General features: G+C 38.2%; 3 protein-coding genes across 4 annotated transcripts; all 3 read left to right on the top strand.

Moving 5' to 3' along the window:
• Window positions 1-1,084: 1,084 nt before the first annotated feature.
• On the top strand, window positions 1,085-11,890 carry gga3a (golgi associated, gamma adaptin ear containing, ARF binding protein 3a). 2 transcript variants are annotated; one of them, XM_026360675.1, is made up of 17 exons: window positions 1,085-1,147; window positions 1,821-1,905; window positions 2,088-2,163; window positions 2,255-2,353; window positions 2,450-2,570; window positions 2,739-2,842; window positions 4,510-4,590; window positions 4,718-4,855; window positions 5,142-5,223; window positions 5,399-5,524; window positions 6,705-6,917; window positions 7,027-7,082; window positions 7,171-7,589; window positions 8,230-8,516; window positions 9,874-10,043; window positions 10,226-10,336; window positions 10,478-11,890. In XM_026360675.1, exons 1-17 carry the CDS (start codon window positions 1,111-1,113, stop codon window positions 10,586-10,588), a joined length of 2,316 nt encoding a protein of 771 aa, XP_026216460.1. In that variant the 5' UTR covers window positions 1,085-1,110; the 3' UTR covers window positions 10,589-11,890. The 2 variants fall into 2 exon arrangements, with proteins under 2 accessions (XP_026216460.1, XP_026216459.1); XM_026360674.1 differs by having other exon boundaries at window positions 7,000-7,082.
• A 406-nt stretch (window positions 11,891-12,296) lies between these two features.
• Window positions 12,297-15,825, top strand: sumo2a (small ubiquitin like modifier 2a). The gene is made up of 4 exons (XM_026360690.1): window positions 12,297-12,415; window positions 13,379-13,510; window positions 14,351-14,422; window positions 15,296-15,825. Exons 1-4 carry the CDS (start codon window positions 12,338-12,340, stop codon window positions 15,359-15,361), a joined length of 348 nt encoding a protein of 115 aa, XP_026216475.1. The 5' UTR covers window positions 12,297-12,337; the 3' UTR covers window positions 15,362-15,825.
• Window positions 15,826-16,639: 814 nt separating this feature from the next.
• On the top strand, window positions 16,640-25,974 carry jpt1a (Jupiter microtubule associated homolog 1a). Its single transcript, XM_026360689.1, has 5 exons — window positions 16,640-16,836; window positions 18,429-18,571; window positions 23,234-23,331; window positions 23,658-23,685; window positions 24,526-25,974. Exons 1-5 carry the CDS (start codon window positions 16,781-16,783, stop codon window positions 24,648-24,650), a joined length of 450 nt encoding a protein of 149 aa, XP_026216474.1. The 5' UTR covers window positions 16,640-16,780; the 3' UTR covers window positions 24,651-25,974.
• The last annotated feature ends 538 nt before the right edge of the window (window positions 25,975-26,512 follow it).

Raw genomic sequence — 26,512 nt, 5'->3', positions numbered from 1 at the left:
ATTCAGATAACCAAACATGGAATCATCATAGACTCAAATGCTCAACACATATAAAATAAATCTGTGATTGGAGAGTTTATTCTATAGACTCAAAGTGACTTCCAGTGAAAATGCCACGAGACAAATATTGTGCACACCTTGACAGCTTTATAGACAACAACAATAAGAAAAAAAGGCTTGAGATAGATAGATAGAATTAGGTAAAATGTGAAACTAGGAAAAAAAGTGTGTGCCTGTTCCTAATGGTCACAGTTGAAGACACAGTGAAAACCCTGGTGTCATACAGAAGGACAAGTCAACAATGCAGAGTGCTTTTTATCAAAGGTGTAAGAGTTGAATAAAGTCTGAAAACAGAGAGATTGACATAAAAGCTCAAATCCTGCAAACCCCATCACTCCTGCACACTGAGTCATGCAGTCAACAAGGTCTATGTCTGAAGTACGAACTCTAACAGCTGTAATAGATGAAGCCCTGAACCTCTGACTAAACGTCTCCTGTATCACGAAGAAAAGGAATTTCAAACATGTATGTGACGCAACCACTGGTGCTCACTGAGGATAAAAAAGAAACATAAAGACTAACATGTAACTTTCATTTTAACATCTCACTGCCTTATTGGCACACTCCTTGACTTTTGCCTTGGAAGAAAAAAGTACGAGCTTTGTAGATTTGGGAACAGAAACTGCAATTGAGGAAAATGCACACATGCATAGATGAAGTGTGGTGGCGGCTGTGGGAAACCTTGATGCTGCAGGTCTCTCAGGACCTCTGTGAACTGCAGAGCACTGAAGGGGCTTCACCTCCTTTATAACCTAGCCCATCAGCTGAGGCATTTGATGCCATCTGTGCTGGAGCCACCGCATTTGCTGAGGATATGATAAGGTCGTGATACTGCTCTCTAAGCTGCTGTGGGTTGACTATCAAGCAAGCCCTCACACAGATATGCTTCATTCGCCACAAATCAACGATGAAACAAACAAACAACAACAACAAAAAAATAAAAATCCAGACTTCCCCACTCGTAATTGAAGTAGTAACCAGCAACTCTCAAGTGTCGGACAGTACGTGAAGGCGGCAGCGGTGACGCGTTGTTTCTCTCAGAGTGCCAACATGGCGGACGATGGAGAGTCGTTGGAGTCCTGGCTTAGTAAGTACATACTGACGCTTCTTTTCTCGTGTCGTTTATTGACACAGAGGTGTAGACTTATATGCTGCATAACCGGAGGTGTCTCCACACAGACACACGGCTTGACTGTGTCCCAGAAGTGTGATAGTTTCTGTGTGCGAAAGAGTCAGTCCCTCACAGACAGCTGCTGACAGCTGATGGATGCGGCCAGACACAGTCAGCTGTGCTGTTTGCTTTTCGCTCGTCTTGAACTTATAGCGTTTATGTTGACATTCTTGTAAACAAAACAACAAACGTCGCAGTCCTATGTTTCCTGGTGACCCACTTTCCCGTCCGCTCCTTGGAGTGAAGGGAGGCAGAAATGTAAACACCTCCAGGCGTCAACTTATCCACGTTCAAACAGCAGCAACAAGCTGGATCAGTGGAGTGTCTGGAGACTATAAAAGAGGAAATGTATAAGCTAAGATTAGCTGGAAATGTTGGATAGCAAGTGACCGGTGTTGCTTGTAAGCTGGTCTCTCATGGGACAGAGCTTGAGACCGGAGGATTGACTTAAATCCCAAAATGTAAGCCGGTGAATGACAAACATCTAGCCTCTGTTAGCATTTCATTGACAGGCATGTGTGCCACAGGTGTGTCCTCTAGCCAGATTTGTAGGTGATGTGATGAGAAACTGTCCTGTCCTCTTTTTCAGACAAAGCCACCAACCCCTCCAACAGACAGGAAGACTGGGAGTACATAATGGGGTTTTGTGACCAAATCAATAAGGAGCTGGAAGGGTATGGTCACATTCATTCAATCAACTCAGTGTCTCCCATAACACTGAATCACGCCCTTCTAATTTAGCCGATATGTATGCTCATTGTGTCGAGCTTTTTGAAAAGCCCATTATAACCCATACTCTGTGTTGCTTTTGTCGTCAACTTTTTATCGGATTGTTTCTTTCTCGTATGTTTTTCAGCCCACAAATATCTGTTAGGCTGTTGGCGCACAAGATTCAGTCCCCTCAGGAATGGGAGGCGATGCAAGCGTTAATGGTCTGTAGTGTATTGTTTCTAATTTTGATGTATTTAAGCATAACCATGCACAAATAAAATGTACTTATCGAAGCTTGTTTACCTTGTGCAGACTCTGGAGGCGTGTATGAAGAACTGTGGGCACAGGTTTCACAACGAAGTTGGAAAATTTAGGTTTTTAAATGAATTAATTAAGGTGGTTTCACCCAAAGTAAGTAATATAAATGTTTAGCATCCCTCTGATGAGGATATGATTGCTTTATTTGATATTTGGTGTAATTCTAATTGTACATTTATTACTATTAAGTACCTAGGAGACAAAGTATCAGAAAAGGTGAAGACAAAAGTGATCGAGATGCTGTATAGCTGGACGGTGTCTCTACCCGAAGCAAAGATCTGTGAAGCATATCAGATGCTGAAATCACAAGGTGAGACAACTGCTTCAAAAGAGCTGCAATGCTGATAAGATAATAACACAGTAAAATGATATAAATGCACAACAGTGGCATCCAAAAATAATCATTTCAGTCTTTTTAATGCGTTTGTTGTAATGTAATCCAGACTGCAATCGCTCTTTCTTGTGATCTTTATTTTAGGTATTGTTTTAGTTGACCCAGAAATCCCTCTTGATGCTACGTTAATGCCGTCACCTTCTCCTCGACCCAAGAATCCTGTGTTTGATGATGACAAGAAGAGTAAGGTAGGATGCATTATTTTGGGATCACTCGCTGTAAATAACTCTATTGCTGTTACAGACTATTACAGATTTTTTGAATAACATACATTGTACTCAGCATTTAGGACAATGTATCTGTTGTACTGTTGTAGTGTCTACCCTTATGCGTTTGACCCTGATGAAGGACACAAGCTAAAATGTGTTTGCTTAAACACTGCTGGATTTTTTACATCTATTTACTTGTGAGCGTGTGAAACTGTGAAGTGCCAGAAAATTCCTGTTCTCTGTGTCTTCAGATGAAATACAGTGTGCTTGTGTTTCAGTGCACGGGACATTTGGTACCTCTGTAATCAGGGCATGCCAGCATCTTTAGCCACCATACTTAGACCATCTATTGTCAACATATTAAAGGAATAGTTTGACAGTTTTGGAATTACCCTTTTTCACTTTGTAACTGAGTGGTAAATGAGACGATTGAGACCACTCTCGTCTGACGTGGCTAGCTATAGGTCCATAAAGTAAATGACGGCCACCAAGAAATAGTCCCAACTTGTCATGTTTTTTGTGTGGAATAAACAAATTAAATTTAACAACGGCATTAGTGATTTTTAGATGCGCTTGATGTTTTTTTACTTCAATATGAAGGGTTCAAAGGATGAGGGGGTCATTATTACCCCTCCTTTGTTCCTAATCTAACCAGTGTGCTATGATTTTTAACTGGACTTAACCTTATCTGAACCCTAACCAGTTCGCTCTATCTAATCTGGAGATGCATACTGTAGCAGCCCTCGAGTGCCCCTGTTTCTTTTCCAGTGTACATTTTATTGCACAAATTGTTCAAAGGAAACTGAATCTGTTACCAGAATCATTAACATGTTGTCCTGTTATGTACAGTGCACACCGACTTGAAGTCTGTTTAAAATGTGCGCATCAGTAAGTCACATGAAAGATTTTAAACAAGTTGTAGTAGTTTCATCAAACTCCTTAGATGTTTTCTTTGCGTGATTCATGTCAATAATTTGACCCTTCTGAAACAGATTAACATCTTTTCCACGTTCACAGGATGTGTCTTCTGACATGGTTGTTTAAGAAATGAGAAGCTACTCACCGCATCAGTTTGGGTTAAATAACTTCGTTGTCCGCTGAAAAACAATCATGCGTGCAGTAATTATCCAGTAGCAGGCTCTTACCTATTTGCTTAGTTAAATCAAGGTGGTGACTTTTTTTTTTGGGGGCAGGCAGTGTAGTATTCCATTGCAGTATGCTTTCATTTTTTTCCTTGACTTTGGGATTTTCTCATTACACACTGAAGCATCAAACGCTGTAATGTATTTAAAGAAAAGAGTGTCTTTTTTGCCTTCTTTCATCCCATTCTCTCCCTCTTGCATCACTTGCAAAGCATTTGCATGATACCATTCTACAGAAAAAAGGATCATTTTTAAAAGTCATATTTAATGTGAATTTACGTCACTGAAATTTATCTTGTTCCTTCTTCACTCCGCTGGATTCCAGGAATCCAAAACAAGTCATGATTGCATGTTTACTTTGCGTTGACTGCAGTTGATCAGTGGATGGAGTTTGTTTTTTCTGAGTCTGGGAGCTGGTGAGGCTGTACTGCCTCTCTGGGAGATTTGTGGGAATGGGCTAAACTACAGTATTTACTTTCTGATGGTTCTGTCTTCTCTTTGCAGAGATTAGCAGATCTGCTGAAGAGCAAAAAACCCGAAGATCTGCAAGAGGCTAATCGGCTCATCAAGAACATGGTGAAGGAGGTGTGTCTTTCAAAAAGAAATTGTGCCTGGTGGCCTCTTTTCTAGAAATAGAACAAAGCCACCACTGGAAGCAAATTAACAGTTTAGGAGTTTGATCAACAAATCCCTCTTGCTTTTTTCCTCTCAGGACGAAGCAAGGGCAGAGAAAGCCTTGAAGCAAAAAAACACCCTGGAGGCAGTAAGCAACAGTGTTAAACTTCTTAACGAGATGCTGGCTCACTTCAGTCCAGAAGACTCTACGGAGGGAGACAAAGAACTAATTAGGGTGCGTTGTCCATTAGATACCACCCAGAATCAAAAATTTATTAGTATTTTGTTCCTTTTGCACCTCAATTAACTATGCAGGAAACAAAGAGACTTATTTTGAGACAATGCAGTGAGTTCTTTACTAAGTCCTGTAATGTACTCCAATGCATCCAATCCATAATCTTTCCAGGTATGTGGGAATACCATCTTTCATATTATATTTTCATGTCAGTTTCTTTATGTATCTAGTCATGAGCATTTTCTGAAAAAGATGTTAATCCTTTTTTTTGTGTTTGTTTTTCTAGGAGTTGTATGGTGATTGTGACAAACTTAGGCAGACTGTGTTTCAACTCGCTACAGAGACTGAAGATAATGACACCAATTTGGGTAAAAAACCTTGTCGACCTTGATGATATTGCTATACTAAATCATTATTAAAAGGCTCACGAGCCATATGTTGATGTGAGACTAGAATGCCCACTTGAATAATGAAAACAGCTCCTGTGAACTTTCCTAGCAAAGATGTCAGTCCAGAGTAACTTTGTAAAAATATACTTAACAGGAGACATCCTGCAGGCCAGCGATGACCTCTCGCATGTCATGAATTCCTATAAGAAGATTGTGGAAGGACAGGCCATCAATGGAGAGACTGAAAAAGCACAACTAACACAGGCCTCAGCCAGAAGAGGTAAATTTGAACAGTTGTGACTGTACAAGTTATGAGAAAACAGGGATGATTCTTACATTTTTGGCCTTACAGTTTGACTTTTTTTTTTTTAATTTCCCATAAAGTCACATGTTTTATATAAGCTTTGATTATTGTGTGTATTGCAAAATCATTGTAGCTAATTACCTTCCAGTAAATTACTAGTTTAAAAGACTTTAAGGTAGTTAACCAGCTAACCTATACGTTATGAAAACAGCCTGAATGTTTCATAAATTGATTGCAACAATAATGTAAGATTTCTGATTATACTGACACTGTTATGCTGTAAGATCGTTGGAGTGATACAGCTTCTGGATGTCTTTTTATGTTAATACAATACATCTGCACTGCAATTACAACAAACAGAATTATTCTGTACAGATATATAAGTGCAAAAGGGAAGCTAAGTGAAGTTAGTCTTTTGCAGGATCTAGCAACTTTTGCTGCTAGATCCTGCTCTTCTTAAGAGAAAACCATAGATCTCAGTCGCCCCCTGAAGGTAATAAAGTAACAATCTGATAAAATAATAATGATTTATTTTAAGAAATCTGTCTCTATTGATGTCATACCCAAAGATCAGAACAAGACATCACAAGTCAGAACAAGCCTTTTGCTGAGAGTAAAATTACAAAACTTTTCCCCTTAAAATGTATCATTATAAACAGATTGTTTTCATTTTTGCAAATTATTCTGTATCAGGTTACATTTTTTGAAACAAAATAGCAAATTGCAGATTTCCTTATTAGACAAGACAGAAAGGCTTCTTATAACAACTTATACATATTTGAAACGGTTGGATTTGAAATCATTTTGATGACTGCTACAACTGATTATGCTGATAGAGGACCGTTGTTTCTGGAAACAACGATCAACACTTTTTTGAGTTATTTAAATTTTATTTGTGTGTACTCCTATACATTGGATGATACAGATGATGTTCTTCCCTAGTATTGTGACAATGAATTTGATAATTACATTTTATGTAAGCAAATAATTTAGTAAGATCATATCTGTATATACAGTATAAACAGACACATCTAAAAAGGTAAGCTAACACCTTTAAGCTTCATTTGGCAGATGGATAGATGCAGACAGTGTTACCTAACTGATAATAAATACATCTTTGCTTTCAAACTGCTGATGTCTTTTCCCCGTGTGACAGGCACTGGCAGCACAAACCAATCAGAGATTCTGATTGACCTGGTTGGCCTGGACATCCAGAGCCCCTCTCCACCAGAGCAGCAGCCCCCACCCTCTTCTCTGCCTTTTCCTGCTGACCTGCTGTCTGGGTCTGCTGCTGTTGACCCTCCGCCGCCACGCCCCAGCGCATCCTCTGTGGCACTCTCTCTGCTGGATGAAGAGCTACTATCTTTAGGTAATGTAGTAGACTGCTATATAAGAACATCCTGTTTATGTGTAGACATAACACGATTTGACACGTTTGTGCTAATTTACAGGCCTCAGTGAACCTGTTTCTGTTCTAGCTACATCAGCTGTAACAACACATGTAGAGCTGAGCAATCAGCTGTCATCATTACAGGTATTTAAATGAACTGCAATTGTTTATATTAATGTCAAGTGTGATCTCATTGGTAATCACAGTGCCTTTTTATTGCCATGTTTTCCAGGACTCCAGTCAGGATTTGCATCTTTTTGACACTACTTCATGTTCTGGTCCTACACTTTCTACATCGTCGCTTTTTCCAGATGCCCTCTCTGCCACAATAGCCCCAGTTACAACTGCCAAGTCCTCCACAACAGCATCTTCCTTGATCTTTTCTGACTCTGTCTTCTCCACATCTGCGGTTTCTATGGAATCTGTCTCAACACAATCAGTCATATTCCCACAGCCTTCCAGTTCATTATTGACCTCCTCGACACCAGATGCTCTTTCTCAGTCATTCAGCACGACTTCTCCCGCTCCCTCAGCCACACTTGTCACTCCACAGCAGGTTTCCACTTCACACGGAGCATCGCACTCTCCTACAGCTACTCTCAGTCATAATGTGCAAGACCTTGCCTTACTGGATCTAGGCAGTCCTCAAAAGTGAGTAGTATGTGTGCCATGAAGTAAAACTGGGAAGAGATTGTGATCTTACCTATAAGTAAAGCATAAGTAAGTGATACATGCTCTTGTTCTATTCCATTGTTTGTTTGTTTGTTTTTAAGCTTTGAAATGATTGGCCTCACTTTAAAGTCACCAGTGCAGTGCTTAAGTAATTTCTTGGTTGCACTATGAAGTGTACTATGTACTGTGAAATTTCAAGTGGATCTCAACCACTAGTTTTCTTTTGGCAGATGAGCACTGTTTTGAATGCTGTAACTAAGCAACATGTATCAGAGCATAAAAACCGATGATTGAATGATACATTTGAATGATACTTCCAAAAACATATGAACACTTTATCTTAGTTTAATCAAAATGCCAAAACTGTGGCTGTGTTAAGTGTCTTGCTGCCACTTATTCAGAAATGGCTAAGAGTAAGTTTTGTGCTAATGTGAAGTCAAGTGATGTTGCATTCCACAGATGATTACTAACAGCACCTTGTTGGTTTTGAAATTTCTGATGTAAATTCACTTTATCCTGCCTCTGTCAGCTTGTTGTCATCATAGACTAGCTTTGTTATTAAAGTTTGTTGACCCTATCATGTTTTTAAGACACTAACATTTTTTAATTATCCACACAGTACAGCCTGTGAAATAGACTTTGGCAGCTTGCTGGTCAAGACAGAGGATCTCCACCCTTCTCCTACCCCGTCTTCCAGTCTTGGTGTTTTTTCTACCACCTCCACCTCCCTCCTCACTGGAGGGATGCAAGGAGGGTCCACCCCTCCACCGGTGAAGAGTCGGGCAGATGACAGCCCTCTTTTACGCTCTCTGTCCCCTGTCTTCCCTCTGAGCCAGACTAGTACAGGTACTGGACAGGAAGTGTCCCTGGCCAATGTCTATGTCCCTTTGGATGCCATAAAGCCAAGTGAGTTCCAGAAAATCCAGAAAATCATCTTGACATGTGCATATATGTGTGTGTTTGTGTGTATGTGTGTGTTTGTATAGCTATCATTGTGAGGGCCAGCATGTATTTTAACCATTGGACTAAGGACATTTTTTCAAAGTAAGGACACCATTTAAAGGGTGTTTTATATTATTTTATTTAGGGGTTAAGACTGGGTTTTAATAATAATAATAATAATAATAATAATGAATACTTTGTTGTTTCCCTTGGGGAAATTGTCAGTTAGGGTTAGAATTAGGTTTTGGTTAGGGTAAAGTTTAGGGTGAGCCAGTTAGTTGTGATGGTTAGGGTAAGGCAGTACATGTGAAAAAAATTACAAATTGAAACAGAGTAGATTTACTTGGCCTACGTGACAGTGGGTTGTTCTAGGCTCTTTGTCCATTATTCAGACTGTTCTTCTGTTCAAATCTCCTTCTGTGTTGAGTGATTATAGCCCCACGGACCTTAAACTTAAAAATATTTTCAACTGTAGTCAAAAGGACATCAAGCTGCTTGGAAATAGTCTTGTAGCCTTCACCTATAACATCTTTCTGATTTCCTGGGTTAGCTCTTTCTCACTCTTCCTGGTTCATGCATATTGTGGTGCACACAATGATAAAGTGACTACTTTTCTTCATTTATACAGGCTAAATGACTGATGACCGTGTGATGCTAATTACACAACATAAATTTTTCCATGTCCAGTTAGGTAAAAATAACATCTTTCTGACATTATTACTCAAAACAGTTATTTGAATAAATAAATAGTGGCAGATTTTCTTTCAGTTAATGGATTAGTCTGCTGAGTAATTATGTACAGTTATACAAAACACATTTTCAGAATTTAGGCATTAAGAAATGTGATGTTGTTCCTTTGTCAAGTACTGTGTTTCTAAAAATCGGTTGGTTCAAAACTGTTTGCCTGATCTCTTAACATTGAACAGCAGCCTGTAGAGATAATGACTGAAGCAATTTAAATACCAGGAGAGACTGCTTGGGAAAAGGTTTTCTAGTTAGAAAAAAACAGAAATAACAGCTTTTTCCTTATTAGAGCCTGAGAGGTGTGAGTGGTTTGAGTTTAGAGCCACTCAGTGGTGATAGTCAACTTTAATACAACTGGAAAAAGTGGTTGGTGATATTTCCCCAATAACAACAATTACATAATTTTTGTGGTCTGAAAGCAATAATCACATCATGCACAAAACGAAGGAACGGCATCAAAAATTTTGAGCAATACAAAGTTTTATTTCCGTGAAAGGTACAAACTAAATAGTAGCTGTCTCATCTGGCTGTGTGATAATTTCATTTTCCTTTTTCCCCTTTGTGTGCTGTATTTTAGGTAAAGTGTGTCCTGTGACAGCGTATGATAGGAACGGCGTCCGTGTTCTGCTGCATTTTGCTATTGATTGTCCACCAGGAAGGCCTGATGTGCTGGTGATGGTGGCATCCATGCTTAACACAGCTCCACTGCCAGTCAGGAACATTAATCTGCAGGCTGCTGTACCCAAGGTAAAACCTAGTGTGTGTCTGTGATATCACTGTTACCCGCATGAGAAGCAGCAATGTGTATGTATAAATACTTATATTTGAATTCATTGGTAAGATGTTCAACTCATGAAATTAAATGTCTGCCTAAAATTTATTTTGGTAGCTGCTTCTATTTAAGGTGATCTGTTCTGCCAATTTTTCAGACGATGAAAGTGAGACTACAGCCACCTTCGGGCACAGAGTTGGCTCCTTTTAACCCAATCCTTCCCCCCTCTGCCATCACTCAGGTCATGTTGCTTGCCAATCCCCTGAAGGTAGAGCTCAGCCTGGATGTTTTTAGACGTTATTATACTTAATTAATACATTCAGCAGTTTAGATAGATCACTTGGGGTTTTACTAATGTTTGAGATTTAGTGTCAAACTGAATGCATGTGTGTCTGTGTGTGTTTGGCAGGAGAAGGTTCGGATGAGATACAAACTGACATTTACGCTGGGAGAGCAGACACTCACAGAAATGGGGGAGGTGAATGAATTCCCACCTGCTGACAAATGGGGGGCGCTATAGCCCTACCTACCCCTTGAGGAGGACCAGACACTACAGCGCTTACTAAACAATTTAATTGGTCTGTGCAGCTTAGAGGTCTTAAACTCTAATTGAATTTTTATGCTTGAGATGGTCCACTGAAGTAGCGTACATCCAACACTTTATCAGTGTGATGCAGTAGCAAGAAGTGTGGACTGCTCGGACATGGGTAATGATTGAGTTGTTACTATTATTGTACCCTTTTTGCTTATACTTAAATGTTGACATTTATTTCTTTCCCACTAATTGAACAATGTCAGGCAGTCTTAATGTAGAGCTGAAACACTTGTTGAAGGGGTTATGATTCCAGCATCACATGACCATTGCATTTCACATGATTTCCTTCTGACACTGAAGACACTGCAGGAGCAAATAAGAGCTCCTTTGTTGCTATGTAAAATGCACTGGCAAATCATTTTATTAAGAATCAATTACACCCAGTTGATTTCTTCCAGTATAGCTCACTGTTACAGCTGAACAATTTTGTCCTATACTAATTCATTCACTCAGACTTTTTCTGTATTGTATTTTAGTCATTCAGTATTTGATGTCATGAATGTATTATTTATTTTAGTTTAGGGAGGAAGGTATCAGACTGTTTAGTTTTCTGTGTCATGGTGCAGTCGACAACTGTATTTCTTCTAAATACACTTCTTATGATGGACACTTTCAGTACTGCAGTAATGAAGGTTTGTGTAAAAGGCTTTAATGTTACCAAATATTGAGACAGATGGTTAATAATATAATATGTTACATTATATAACAACAGTGGCGTGAGCTCATTTTTCAAATGTAAATCGAATTCCTGCAACATAAAACAGCACTGTAGTCTTGACATGTACAATATAAACTATTAAGGCAGTTAGCAACTGTATGCTGTACACAAAGTTATCCCTGGGAGGCAGACAGGAATATTTTGGAAATTAATTAAATGACCTTTGTCCTTTCATCTTTGTTGCACCACGTTGTAGAAAGCAAGCTAAAGGGGTGTGTGTTATTTTACATAAGTCAACTTTAAATGTTAAGCTTGTGTGGGAGTTTCCTATAAAAAAACTAGGACAATATCTTCTTGAGTAAGTCTTGGGAAAACACATTAGTAATAAAAACTTGGTGGTTGATTCAGAACATCAGGTTTATGATGTGTAACAGTAACTGTGACTTTATGTTTGTCTATCTGGGGCTATATATTTCTTATTAAATTATTTATATGTATTAGATATTAAACAAACTTGTTATTGCATATTTTTGAAAAGCAATTTCTGTGCATGGAAAAATAAAGTTTGAGATGGATATATTTGTATTACAGTTTTCACATCTCTCATTTGTCAGTGTTAAAAAAAAAACTATAAATGCAGCAGCATATTAACATCACTGAGTATTTTAATGAGACTGTGGATCAGAATCTTTGCTTCAGTTAAAAACGGTACCTGTGTAAAAATACTTATAAACGTCATGCATATAACTCAGTAGCAGTATCAAAAGTAACACTGCTCAGGCAGTGGAATTATCCAGGTAATATACAGTATAATACTGGAGTGGTATTGTTGCATTAACATGTAAACAGAATATGTATTCTTTTACTGTGTGGGTGGTAATGAGGTAATCAATTTATATATTGCATTACTTGAAATACACTTAACAGTGTATGTATTGATGTGTGAACTGTGGAAGGGTGAGTGGCTGCAGAACAACCACCGCACAGCTCCCAGCTGCGTCGCTCCGCCGCTGCCCATGCAAAGTGGCGCGCCAGTTTGCGCAGCCGCAGTAGAGCTGGCGCAGACAGCAACCATGGCAGACGAAAAACCCAAGGTGAGCAGCGCTTCATGTACGGTGCTTCATTTGTAGCATGTATCCTTATCTCTGTATTGGAATTGTAGACATGTTACAGCAAAATGTGATCTGTGCGTCCAAGTCGTTTGCGATCACAGAGTAATACGGAAAGCTAACAGCACAGCTTAGAGCGACCGCGTTAGCAGTTTAGTGGGTGATGTTAGCATAATAGGCTAATGTGGCTAACGTACCCCGGCGGAAATAAAGAAATTTAGATATCTGGTCTAAATACATATTAAGTTCATCGGCAAATTCAGTTGCCGATTTCTATTAGTGCCGCACATTTACCATGTAACAGAGATAGTTATAGCACATGTAGGTAGAGAGAACTAAAGAAAAGTTAGCAACTGGAACAGTAGAGACATAACGGCTACCGTAACGATAATGTGCAAGAGCAACAGGCCGAAGTTAATTATTTGAGGAAAAACGTTAAAGAGTCCCACATGATGTAGTTTATTTATGCTCATCACCAGCTCATAGTCAGCTGTGTGGGGGGAAAAACGGGCTCGTTGATACTTTAAGTTGTTAATATCCACCCTGCTAGGCCGCTGTAGCTGTAGGCCATTGTCAATGGACTTGCTAAATGCTAAGTTAAGCGTAACGTTAAAGTTGTGTCCTTGCTTCTTTTTATGTTCTCAGTAACCTCGTATTTCAAGTCTGTGCAAACTGGTTGCTGCCAGACAGAAGTTTAACGATAGGGAAACTAGGTTCACATGCATATTTTTTTTTTTTTGCATGTGTATGTAAGAATTTCTGTTCTTTGTGGCTTTTGCTGTAAGTCACTGAGGTAGCTACATATTGTAGACTCCATGAATCTAAATGGATGGCCTTTTGTGGTTGCAGGAATACGTATACTCAAGGAAGAGAGCCACGTTTGAACAAACATCGTCTTCTTCTTTACATCACCGTGATTTTACTACTTGTTAAATGTTTTTCTCTTAGGAGGGAGTGAAGATGGAGAACAATGAGCACATCAACCTGAAGGTGGCAGGGCAGGATGGCTCAGTGGTGCAGTTCAAGATCAAAAGGCACACTCCTCTCAGCAAACTGATGAAAGCTTATTGTGAACGGCAGGTGAGCGTGCTATTCCAAAGAAGTCATCTTAGTTTAATCTTTTCTCTTTTTTATGCTGGTCAGAATGGGTGACCTAGCCAAATAAGGAACTCCTATACACAATTGCTTATGTCAACATGTTTGTATTGGGAGTGTCAAGATAAACAGGTATTTGCTGGAACTGTGATATTTAGATGTCGTGGTGAAAAATTCAACTGGTTAACACCCTAACATAGTTTATGGCAGTATTACACATTAACCCGAGTTCCCACGTGCCATGAAACAGATAAATGAAGAAGATGCAGTTTGTTTATCTGTTAGTTTGACTGTACTTTCACCGTCCATTGTTATTTTTGTATACAGTTGTGGTCAGAGGAAGTGAGCAGAGTGGAGCGGTGAGAACTTCCGCTCTTCACACACACCGATCTGTTCGCCCACTCCACTCCCCCGTTTCAAGCCGCACTGCTCATTATCGCTCAGCGCTCAACTCAAATTTCATCCTGCCCCAATCAAACCGCACCCACATACTCTTAGGAGAGTATGCGGATGCTCTGCGCTCTGTCCCCAAAATCCTCCCAGTCTCCACTCGCTCCGTCTCCACACTGATCATGAGGTCTGGTTGTGGTTACTGACTCTCCCACCATCTCCTTACTCTCATATTTTCAGTGTAACACATTTGACAAAAAGACAAAATAAAGAAAGATAAATTGTTGGCATTGTTAATGTTTTTCAATGTTTTATTGTTGCGATAGTACTGTTACTGTAAATTATAAAAGGTCATTCACCTCTTGATGGCCAGGTTGTTACATAATGTTGGTTGCCGCCAAGTTAAACATAATACTTCCTTTTCTGGCTACACAGGGTCTGTCAATGAGGCAAATACGATTTCGATTCGATGGCCAGCCCATCAATGAAACAGACACGCCATCGCAGGTAATGTTTTAAACTCTTCTTCAGCCTACATATAAGCATTTGCAGAATCACTTTTTGTCATTATGGGCTATTGTCGACATTGAATGCTAGCATTGCAATGTTGTTAACTTGGTGCATGACTGTGATGTTATGTTTGATTGTCAATATTTGTGCTATGGCCTGATCAGGTATTTTAAGAAAGCATGAGGAGTGAGCCAACATGCTGTACAAAAGTTTAGTTATTGTATCTTCTGGAATCCAAAACAGTACATTTAATAAGCTTAATAGATGTACTACTCAACAAGAGAACATCTTATATAGACTTAAGTTATGCATACAACCAGTACATCTTTCACACCTGCTGAAGCTTCTCTTTCATTTTATATCTGTGAATACACATGCTGTCATATCAGCTTTGTGTACTATTTTCATTGCATTACAATACAATTTTTGTGTATCAATAAAGCACAGACTTTAGAAATGACACAGAGCAGTTGTGTCCACAGAACAGGTACACGAAGAAGAAGGACTTAGTTATTTTCAATTTGGGAGTAGCGTAATACAAACCTTCTCAACAAACCACCTTAAGAGCTTGCTTTTGTTTTGGCTATATCACACCTGCAGTATCTGTTTTCTGACCTACTTTTCTTAATCCTGCTTTTGTCAGAAGTAGTAAAATACATTTGGCCTCTGTCCATATTGCTGGCTAACTTCTTTTAAACGTTAAAACAAAAACAGCTGAACCTATTTTTACTTTTAGACTTTTTAACAAACCTTTGCATTAACTAATGTGTCAGTGTCAACACCTCAGTGTCTCCCCTCCCCACCCGAAAGAGTTTAGTTAAGTTCTTTTAGAAAACTACTTCACTGACTCCTAATTTTTTTTTCTTGCAGCTAGAAATGGAGGATGAAGATACAATTGATGTGTTCCAACAGCAAACCGGAGGCTCTTTTCTTTAAAGACTGTTTCCTACAAACATCCCTACCTCCCCATTACGTCCCTGAACGTATTTGTTATGTACTCAAATGCTCATGACCAGTGTTGATACCATCCACAGGAATGATTTTACAGAATGTTTGAAGGTCTGCAGCACCAGCAGCTGGTGTAAAAAGATTTTGTCACGCAGTTTTTCATATATTAAAAGTCTGAACTGTGCAGTGTAAACAACTTGTAGGCTGCCGTAAGTCTAATGTGCCGAAGACATTAAAATTTCCCCCCCCCCATTTTTCTTTCTTTTTTTTTTTCAATTTAGTTTTAGAAAAAATCCTTGGTCCTTTGTTTTTGTTTTAATTGTTATGCCATTGAGGTTTTGATTGAAATGGAATTTTGTTATTGTTGTCAAGTAAGCCTGCATTTTACATTCACTGACATCTCTTGCTGTTATGAAAATGTATTGTTGAAATAAATTGAGTTTTTTTTTTAAGTCTGTTTCTGTCATTTGATTTATCGATATTTGAGTTTAAACTAGCAGATATGAAGCACCAGGTAAATACAAGAATTGTGCAACTGAATATCTGCACATGTAAACAGTTTGGAGATGTATAAAACAGATAAAAAGGATGAATCTGTCAATTTAGTTCATTTAGCTTTAAATTTAAATATATTGTTGTAAAATGTTTGTATTTTGGTTTTATTTTTTATTGGCTAAATATTGGTCTCATGTTGTGTTGACATTATCAGAGGTTCTCCTCTGAAAAAGACTCTTCTAGGGTCTCAATAAAACTGCAGGTTGACCCTCTGAACATTATTACCCCAAAGATGGATTTTGCCTCAAGCTGCTTTATGAAACGTTTTTCTTCATAGTATCAATTTATTTTAAAAAGAACAATAGCTACCTTGAATATCACATTATTGTAGTTCATATCATACAAGTAAATTACCTAAGGACAGGCTTGATGAAAGCGCCTGGATCCAATCAAAGGAGCTGTCCAGCGGTACTACAACGGTACCGCTGTGGTCAAGTTAGCCAGAAACACCACACAAGCAGCGAACTGCCGGACATAAGGTGTTTTCACCTCTATATTTTACGCCATACGCTTATATTTTAGTATGCGTTAATGAAGAACCAACCCTTAACTGCAGGACGTATAAGCCGCAATGAAATAATTTAGGTATCTTTGATTTAACTGCCCCTCTACCTTTGATTTAATGTAAAAAACGCCGCACTTTTTGTCAGGTTATTGTATTTTATTTTGAAAAATGACCGGAAGTGAACTATCCCCTTTGTGCTAGTTTGACACTGGTCCAGTCAGACCGGAGGCAGGTTAAGACTAGGAAACAGCAGGTTAGACAATTATGAAGCGGTGAAGTGCTGATAAATACGGTGTAATTTGACTGTATCCTGTTAGATTTATTACTATTTTGCGACTTGTGCGAAAATGACGACGACCACGACATTTCAAGGGATGGAGCCCGGTGCTAAAAGCAGTTCCAGGTAAAAAGCGTCGTTCAGACCGTTCCGTAACCCGTTAGCCACCATGATGCCAACAAGTCCAGCGTCATTTGACGTTAATGTTAACTTCGACGATATTTAGGGTTAACGCCAAATTAAACAACATTGCACGTTTGTTCTGACCACTGTCTGTAAATGCTGCTTAACTGCCTCGAAATGACAGGAAACGAGGCAGTGGACGACGATGCTAAGCTAGGATAAAGCCCAACACCACACCTTCCCATTTTTTCCTCTTTAGCTAGCTAGCTAGACTAGTACCCTCCCTTTTGTAGAGAAGCTGCAGAGCTAGCAAGCAGCTCCACACTAGACGGCCCCATACCCGTGTTATATGATTCATTTTTCGTATTTATTGTCTGAAGACGACATACTCATCAGATCTATCCTTCTGCTTGGGTGGGGCCTCAGTGTCTCTCAGAACAGTTATCTAGATGATCACTGAGGTACAATAAAACACATCTTCTAGCCTCCCCTGCATATGGCCTCATTCAGGCGGCCGAGGGCTATTATACAGCTGGCCACACCTGTCATTAACCCAAGCTACTATTTTTTCATCATAGGGATGTTAACCTTATTAAATCAGCAATGATGCGTATTTAAAATCTATACAATAGATAAATAATAATAACAAAGTGAGCGTTGCAAAGTACATTAGTACAACAGTTACCACAGTATGCAAGCATTATCTAGTGTTTCCTTTTTAATTTAGTATTCATTCAGTTTGTAAATATAACAGATGTTTAAAAATATACCAAAGTCAAAAGATCTGTTCATTTCAGCAAATAAGTTAGGAATTTTATGAAAATATGCCTGGATTGGGTGTAGGGGTATGTATCTCAGATTTTAGTGGATTCACTATACATGTTGATAGATACAGTTACAAGAAAAGGTATGTAAACCTTTCTGAATTTAATGATTTTCTGCATTAATTTGTCATAAAACGTTATCTGATCTATATCTGAGTCAAGAGTATTAACAAATATAATGTGGCTAAAATAATAACACTAAAGAATCTCTATCATTTGACTTTATTGAGAACAACTGTATGAACCTCACAGTGCTAGTGGACCTAAACTTTTTGACTTTCTCAGCATAAGCAGAATATGCCCATGTGAGTCATTCCTCGCCAAAAGCTTTGACAGGATCTATGATCATAATATTTCTATTTCACACAAATACAATGCAGATGTATTGTACTTTTTACTGTACCACATTTATTTGTAGTAAACTTGCTGATGCATATTATTAATGTAAAAGATAAATCAGTTAAATGCTGATGTTTTATTGTGGGTTAATCACAATTCAGTATAGAAAATTGTTCAAATCATCTTATATACCTTTACGAGGTCCAACAGAGATGTTTCCTCATGAATGCGTCAATTATTGTTATTATTTTTATTTTTATAAAGCTTTACACAGCTTTATATATATATATATATATATATATATATATATATATATATATATATATATATATATATATATATATATATATATATATATATTGGAATGGAAAGAAAAATCAGCAAATATGGTCCAGCATACAGTAACAGTGTTGACATGATCATTCTTTCCAGGGTTTTGCGCCCTCCTGGTGGTGGCTCCAACATTTCCTTTGGTGCAGATGAAGAGAAACCTCCTGTTCGGAAAAACAAGATGGCCTCCAGTGTTTTCGCTGAACCAGAGGATCCCTATGCTAATAGAAGGAACAACCCACCAGGTACACAAGTTTCTCAAATCCATTTTGAGAGTTTTTGTCAATATATGACTAAATATGACTAAATTTTGTTACTTAAAATCAAAAGCAGAGCAAAAATCCAAGGGGAGGAAGGACAAGTTTGGGACTTTTGTATCTGGTGTTTTGAAGATTACTGCTAGACTAAACTGCTCCTCTGCCTTCCCAGCCTACTCAAAATCTCAGAGAGTTAAATATATAAGAATGACATTTTTGTTTTCAGTGTTGCTTTTAAACACAACCAGATGATGGCTTTAGGGGCCCAAATGATACAGTTGCAAGAAAAAGTATGTGTTTATGTATTTGGGATTACGTGGAGTTTTGCTTGAATTGGTCATAAAATGTCCTCTGTTCTTCATCTAAGTCACAACAATGGAAAACACAGTCTGCTTAAAATAATAGTACACAAACATTATATGTGTTCATGTTTTTATTGAACATAACGTGTAAACATTCACAGTGCATGGTGGAAAAAGTATTTGAACCCTAGCCTAATGACTTCTCCAAGAGCTAATTGGAGCCAAGAGTGAGCCAACTTTGAGTCCAATCATTGTGATGATATTGGGTGTGTTGCTGAAAGCTGTCCTGTAAAGATGACTGCAAGAGCACAGTGCAGAATGCTTAATGAGGTAAAGAAGAATCCTAGAGTGCCAGCTAAAGACTTACAGAAATCTCTGGCACATGCTAATATTTTTGTTGACACATCTACAATAAGGACAACATTAAACAAGAATAGAGTACATGGAAGGACACCATGGAGGAAGCCATTGCTGTCCAAAAGAAATATTGCAGCAAGTTTGCAGAAGAGCACCTTGATGTTCCACAGCACTACTGGCAAAATCTTCTGTGGACAAATGAAACCAAAATTGAGTTGTTTGGAAAAAACACGCAACACTATGTGTGGATAAAAAAGGCACAGCACACCAACATCAAAACTTCATCCCCACTGTAAAACATGGCGGAGAGAGCATCATGGTTTGGGGCTGCTTTGCTGCCTCTTGGCAGGGATTACTCCAGATCGTTGTGCAGGTCTGATCTGCAACTACAGGAAACGATAGAGGTTATTGCTGCCAAAGGAGGGTCAACCAGTTATTAAGTCCAAAGGTTCAAATACTTTTTCCACCCTGCACTGTGAATGTTTACACGTTAAGTTCAATAAAAACATGAAAACATATAATGTTTGTGTAGTTTTACTTTAAGCCGACTGTGTTTTTCTATTGTTGTGACTTAGATGAAGATCAGAGCACATTTTATGACCAATTCATGCAAAACTCCACGTAATCCCAAAGGGTTCACATACTTTTTACTTGCAACTGTAAATTGATTTATTTTTCCAGTTATTAGATATTTAGTGATTGGTGTTTCTCAGACATTTGATATATTCATGTATACTTCAGGTGTCTCAAGTCCTTGTTAGATCACATGGTTTACTGTGGAATTTAAAAGAGGAATACACAATTTCTCTGTTACAGTCATTTTAATTTACAGTTAAAACATCTTACATAGTTCTTAGTTCTTAACAATGTTACTGGTAATTCTTGCTCAAGTGGATGGTTTTCTGAAAAGTCCCTCTCAAAATATAGCCACACATAAACTAAAACAGGAAATTAAACATAATGGGAAGCAAAAGTGATGCTAGTGTGCATTTCTTACAAAGATAGGGCAGCAGTTCCCAATTTTCTATACCAATCTTTTACTGCCTGCAGAACTCATACACAAGACAAACAAATGCCCTTTAAGCACTGAGTTTTTATAATGCAGAGCATTATACTGTTAGAGAAGTGAGATCTGGTCTCAGACTTTTAAGTGCCATGGTGGGTCAGTAACACTGACTGAAAACTGTCATTTCCATTCTTGTATCTATTTATTAGCAAAATAAAATTTTGGAGTGATAAAGATTCATGTTATGTGTCTGTACTATAATAAGCAGCTGATGAATCATTAATTCTATACAGTACAGAACATATAATAAGTTCTCAAAGGTAGTTTTTGCAGATAAGTCAAGGGCTTTGGTTGGTACTACTACTACTACCAGCATCAACCAAAGTTACTTGTAGTCTCCCAGATGCCCAGGCTGTGGATTCACTCTCCCTCGTTACCTCCCATTAATGGTGTAATGGACCGCAGTTGATCCTTAATCCATTCTTTTTGGTTGGGCACACATGTGAACCATGGATTAATTGCCAAATTTAACCATCAGTATGTTACATGCAGTTTTACTGTCACTGTTCAAAGTAAATACAATGATTCCCTACATTTTCAAGCAAAGTTGCAGTGAAAAATACAAAGTACAGTGTTTCCTACACTTAGACTTTGAAGTATTTCAATGACTGAAGTATATTTAGCCACAAATTTTACTTTACTATTCATGTGAGAGAATAATGCCATCAGTGATCAACTAAATTAGATGCCTCTTTCCCTGCACTCTATTGTGCCTGTGGGTGACTTGTTTGCTACTTTAAATGTCAGCGGCGAGTCACATCAGCTGTCACTAACGAACTTTAAATCCTCAATTTAAAATAACGATGGGACAAATGTGTGATTGGCAGTGTGCATACTTCACTAAATTAGTACAAACTTTAATACCAACTCTTGTACAAACACACTCTCCCTCAACACTTTCCATGGATATCGTGTTAAAAAAGCTGATTGTAGACCCATGTAGTTTGTTAGGACATAGCTTCTTTTCCTGTTAGCTTGTTGTCCCACTACCTGCAGACTTTGGAGAGGCTTGCTGCCAATGCAGTTAGGTTAAGGTTGTTTACAATGTATGACAGTTGCCTGTTAGTCTTAATGATTGTTTTGCATTTCAATATGAATACTCTGATTATTTATATATATAGATAGATAGATAGATAGATAGATAGATAGATAGATAGATAGATAGATAGATAGATAATCGTTAACATTGAACAATAAAGCTTTTTGCTGTTATGGACTTTTCCTTCAGTCCATCTACAGTAGAAAGAAAAACTATGCGCTAAGTGCGCTAAACTATGCTAAGTGTTGAATTCAGATTTTTGTATATGTCTTTATTGAGAACAACCATAAAAACCTCATAGTGCTAGTGGAAAAAGTGTTGCGAACCCTGAAAGAGGAGTCAGGTGTACTGTATATTTTCATACAATAGATTTGCATTTTTCACTTCCTCCTTTAACGAGATGAGTTTATAGGTTGACAACATTTTGAATCTTAAACAGAGTCAGAATGGTAAACTTCTTTGAACAGTGTTTTCTTGCATAATGTAATTCAGAATAATATAATTTCAATATAAAAAATGGAACTGTATAAAACTGCTGGCACTAGACATTTAATTGATGTAGATTAATATAATTAGAAACTTGGTGGTGTGTTGTGTTAAATTGGCACATGCATTCTTCTCTGGCTCTCAAGATACCCATTTTTGCTGTGTGATGAAGTTTATGAGTAGAATCAGCATTCCCAAATGATTATAAAAATGTCAAGTGTGTCCCACTCACATGCCGATGTAGTAACAATGAGGCTTTTTGAAACAGCAGAAAATGCAGCCTGTTGTCAGAGGGGAAAAGGGGCACACAACAGGACCTTACTGTATATTCCTATTAGAAATTAACACAACTATGAAAAACGTTAATGTAGAAGAGAAGATATTTGGTATGGAAGTGAAACTAAAAGTCTGAAATTTCCCCAAACCACAAAAGGAAACTTGTCAAGGAAATATGTGGGAGTTGCGTCTACAAACAAGAGTTTGGCATAATGGATGATAGTTCAGCCTCTGAGAGCAGAATTGTAGCTGTTAGGGTTGTTTCTCATGTGGGACATTTCCCTTCATTGTCTCCCAATTCCTCTGTTATAAGGCACAAGTTCCACAAATTATTTGTTGGAAATTCCGCACAACTTTTGAACTCTGACATAATACTTTTGCATCAGTGTGTCGTAGTGGGGTGAAGTTGGATGTTCTGTGTCCGCTTTAACTACAAAGATTGTCTCGGTGTGCGAATAGATAAGCTTATAAGTCTGTTTACATCTGAAATCAGATATCAGAAATGTCACCATGTTGATGGAGATAAAGCATAAATATTTATGTACTTCTAATAAATTATTTTGGGAATTATATTTGCATTAACTGTAAATCAATGTAAACATTTGTTTACAGTGAGAATGAGCCATCCTGTCTTCTGAAAAGTCATGAATGTTCTTCAGACACTTGATGCATATGAACACATATCATAGCAACAACTTTACTCTTTCACTTGCTAATCATTGGCATCTGCATTCATCTGCTTTCTGTTTTAGATTTGTGTTATTAAAAAACCTTATCCATGTTGTAATTATGTTTTAAAGGCCCCGGTTTTGAGCAGTAAGTGTATGTTATCAAACTGTAGACGATTTCTACCTGGAGATTGTATTGTATTGTAGCTCAGATGACTGAATGATTAACCTGATGACGGATGGTTGTGTTTATTACAACATTAGAAAGCTGTCCATGAAGAAATTATGTGTGGTGGGAAAAATGAGAAGATTCTGTCTGGTTAAGGTTTGTTTGTTTTGTCAGTCAGGCCTACAGGCTAAGACGGCTGTTCATTTTAAACATCATCCAGTTTACAGACCGACATCCTGTTTCACAATTAGACTTATCTGACCCATTACGTTTCCTTGTTTTTCCAGGTGGAAAACCCACAGGTGTACTGTGTGGTGAGCCATCGGCCCCTCTGAGGAGAGGGGGGAACCCCGGCACCAACCACTCCGCAGATGCCCCCACCATGGTAAGATCATACTTCAGATCATGAGTTGTGGAGAGAAAAGTTAAGTGAAACTTGAGGGCAGACAAACATAAGGGGGAAGCAACTAAAGAACAAACTGGTGTCGGTATCCTTCATCTTCCCTTAATGTTTCACAAAGGAATGTTTTTGTGGTATCAATAACAAAGGAATAGGACACATTGCCAAAAGTAGTAAGGTTTCATTATGAAGTACATTTGCATTTTAATGCATTGCAGAAACTAATTTTTTCTATGAAATTGTTAAAATATTGACTTTTCTGTTTTGTTTTGTTTTGTTTTTTTGTGTTTGTTTGTTTGTTTGTTTTGTAGGATGGAGAAATTTCTGTACGTGATAATGGTAAGCACTTCACAGAACTTGGATAAGTTTTTGCCAGTGTTTTAAAGGATCTTTTCCTTGTTATTACAATAGGCACTGCACCTGCATACATACACATATATAATGTTATGTATATGTAAATGTGCATATAGGCATATACAGTAAAGGCACACCTGGATTATTTTCTAGTATTCTGAACCATTCAAACATGCATGCAAAATCCACAAAGAACAAAAAGCCACAGCCAGCTCTCAGAGTGGTACCTCTAGCTTGTTGTGAGGTGGATGTACTCTCCCCCTTTGCTGCCAAATGCCCACTGTGCACTGTGTTGTATACAGTTGTGGCTCTGTAAATTAGAAACTGCTGTGTTTGTATGCAGCCTTGGCGCAACATCTGACTTCATGTTTTACAGTACTAGTCTCTAAGGTGTCTCTACAATCAGAAAGTCCACAATGGTTTTGTGCTTGAGCAACAAAAAGAATCACATTTCTTTCCATTTACAAAGTTACGGCTGCATACTGTACATTCTAGACAAAGAGAGGAAAATTTTAAACAAAATATTAACTTAATTTTAATCATAGACTATACTTTGCTATACTGTACTCATACTTTAAGATGGGTTTCTAATCCTGGTCCTCGAGGGCCACTGTCCTGCTTGTTCTCCAACTATCCCTGACCTACCCACTGCTAATTACCTGGATCAGGTGTATTGAGCCAGTCAGAAGCTGTAAGTGGAGAGAGTTCTGTCATGGCAGTATGTCCATTTAAGAGAATGATTTGGTTAAAGCAGGCAAACTCTGGCTGTTTCTTTGGTAATGTATCCTAATGTAATGTGTTCCTTGGTTTCCTCCTTGTGTATAGATAACAGTGTTGCTGAGCCTGAAGTCGTTCCAGAGGAGGTCCCTGCAGCCGAGGAGCCGGCTGCAGGACAACCATCTGGTCGCAGAAATCCACCTGGGGGCAAGTCCAGTCTCATCCTGGGTTGAATCCCAGCCAACCACCCCTCTTTACCTCCACTCATCTCTGAACTCATCTTTTTTTTTCCCCTGCCAAAACAAGGAATCCTGCTCATATGTCTATACCACAGGAATCTTGATGTTCAACAGACACAATTCTCCTCCACATCCCCAAGTGCATTGTTTTGATACCTCTTTTTTGGAAGCAGTTTTGTACTGTTTTTATTGTTTATTTATTTTGACAGGAGCACTTTACGTATTTGTATGTGTATGGTTCAAAGTCCGCCTTTGTCCCTGCAGTGCATTAGATCTGCTCAGAAAGGGTATAAAGATTACATTTATCATATCAACCAATGATGCGCCTACCCTTACTTTATTGCAACAGCACAAGCTGTAGGTGATCATACATGCAGTTTCTAGAACACAAGCACACTGTGTTCACTTTTCACCCATCTTGCATGCACGTCTGATCTGTAATGTATGAATGTGAGGAGAAACATAACTGTGAAAATTTCTTTTTTACTTTTTTGTTTTGTTTTTGTTTGTTTGTTTGTTTGTTTTGTTTATTTTTGGTGGAATAATTGTAGTATTGTTGTTGCATGAAGTTGAAATCCTTGTACTGGTTATAGTAGTATTATCCACAGTAGGAGCCACACAAATTATTGTCATTGCCATCTGAAGGATGCAAACAGTTGCGTACTGTAGGTCCCCTGTCAGGTAACAGAATTGGAGTAAGCCTTTTTTATACTGTAGTCACTAACCTTGGATTATTGTAACCCCAGTGCCGTTTTTCAGTGACACTTGTTTTTATAGGCAAAATCTACTCTAAAATAAAGTGTGCCTGTTTGTGTGTTATGGTTCAAACATCAAATAAGGTTGGGTTTCTCCTAATCTAATCTAAACCAGTATCACCAAGTACAAATTTACTTTTCCATTGCTAGTCAGTGGAATGTTGTTGGTCCTGACTGACAGGAGAGTGTAACTGGTAAACCCATCCTAGATTTGACAAGTGACCTTATGACAGCTCAGCCTTTTTTCTACGTTTTACCCTTAAGCAGTCTCTCTGTACATTTCACATTATTCCGGCCAAACATCAAACTCCTTCCTGCTTCTGTCTTTTTCAGTCAGGTCTGACTGCTGTTTCAGCCAGCTTTCATGCCGAAAAGCAAGTACATTTCAAATACATGAAATGTTTTTCCTGTGGTGTCTGTTTTTAATGTGTGTTATGATGCAATACATGCATCCTATACCATTTCTTGTTGCTGGATGTAAGTCACTGCAAAAGTTTGAATTCAAGAAATGGCACAAGTGGAAAATGACCATTAAAATTCAGTTTTGACCATACAGTACGGGATGTATCTGCTGTATTCACTTATTGAGTGATTATATGTGGAAATTAAATTATGACATTATTTGATCTGCAGAAAACATATCAACTATTTAGGATATTGATCAATCATTTTAGAAATTTAATCAGCAAAAATGCTTTGTTATACAATAAGCTGCCTATTTTTAAGGTAGTGAACTGTTATTGTAGAAAATGTGGCGCTTTTTGTCTGTCAGTGGAGGAAATGATGACTAGCTGCAGTGCTAATTATACTACAGTGGTAAAGATGATTTCATTCCAGCTCATGGAGGAAACGAAGGACTTTTTTTTTTTTGCTAAAGACAGGAGGCTATCGACTGGATTTGATTCTGTTAGATTGCTGAAGCTCCATGTTAGCTCGAAAATAAACATGTCCCTAATGACTTACCATCCAGTGATTCAGTGATCGCACACAAGCAAACCTTTAATGGTCGCTGTGAAGGATCCTATCAAGCTAACACTGATTTAAGATTCATATGACTGCCAGGCCAGTGTTTTAACAGAGATTTTGCAAGTCAAACAGCAT

This window comes from Anabas testudineus, chromosome 1 (genome assembly GCF_900324465.2).
Source record: "Anabas testudineus chromosome 1, fAnaTes1.2, whole genome shotgun sequence".
Lineage (NCBI taxonomy): Eukaryota > Metazoa > Chordata > Actinopteri > Anabantiformes > Anabantidae > Anabas > Anabas testudineus.
Note: the sequence above shows the minus strand (reverse complement) of the source record. Positions and strands in the feature narration are given on the sequence as shown.

What these genes read in the sequence shown, in the direction of transcription:
- gga3a (XM_026360674.1), top strand. Translation starts at nt 1,111, where the DNA reads ATGGCGGACGATGGAGAGTCGTTGGAGTCCTGGCTTA. An exon ending in GTCGTTGGAGTCCTGGCTTA is followed by an intron (nt 1,148 to 1,820) that starts GTAAGTACATAC and finishes CCTCTTTTTCAG; the next exon opens with ACAAAGCCACCAACCCCTCC. An exon ending in AGGCGATGCAAGCGTTAATG is followed by an intron (nt 2,164 to 2,254) that starts GTCTGTAGTGTA and finishes TACCTTGTGCAG; the next exon opens with ACTCTGGAGGCGTGTATGAA.
- sumo2a (XM_026360690.1), top strand. Translation starts at nt 12,338, where the DNA reads ATGCAAAGTGGCGCGCCAGTTTGCGCAGCCGCAGTAGAGCTGGCGCAG. An exon ending in TGGCAGACGAAAAACCCAAG is followed by an intron (nt 12,416 to 13,378) that starts GTGAGCAGCGCT and finishes TTTTTCTCTTAG; the next exon opens with GAGGGAGTGAAGATGGAGAA. An exon ending in AAGCTTATTGTGAACGGCAG is followed by an intron (nt 13,511 to 14,350) that starts GTGAGCGTGCTA and finishes CTGGCTACACAG; the next exon opens with GGTCTGTCAATGAGGCAAAT.
- jpt1a (XM_026360689.1), top strand. Translation starts at nt 16,781, where the DNA reads ATGACGACGACCACGACATTTCAAGGGATGGAGCCCGGTGCTAAAAGC. An exon ending in TAGAAGGAACAACCCACCAG is followed by an intron (nt 18,572 to 23,233) that starts GTACACAAGTTT and finishes TTGTTTTTCCAG; the next exon opens with GTGGAAAACCCACAGGTGTA. An exon ending in AATTTCTGTACGTGATAATG is followed by an intron (nt 23,686 to 24,525) that starts GTAAGCACTTCA and finishes CCTTGTGTATAG; the next exon opens with ATAACAGTGTTGCTGAGCCT.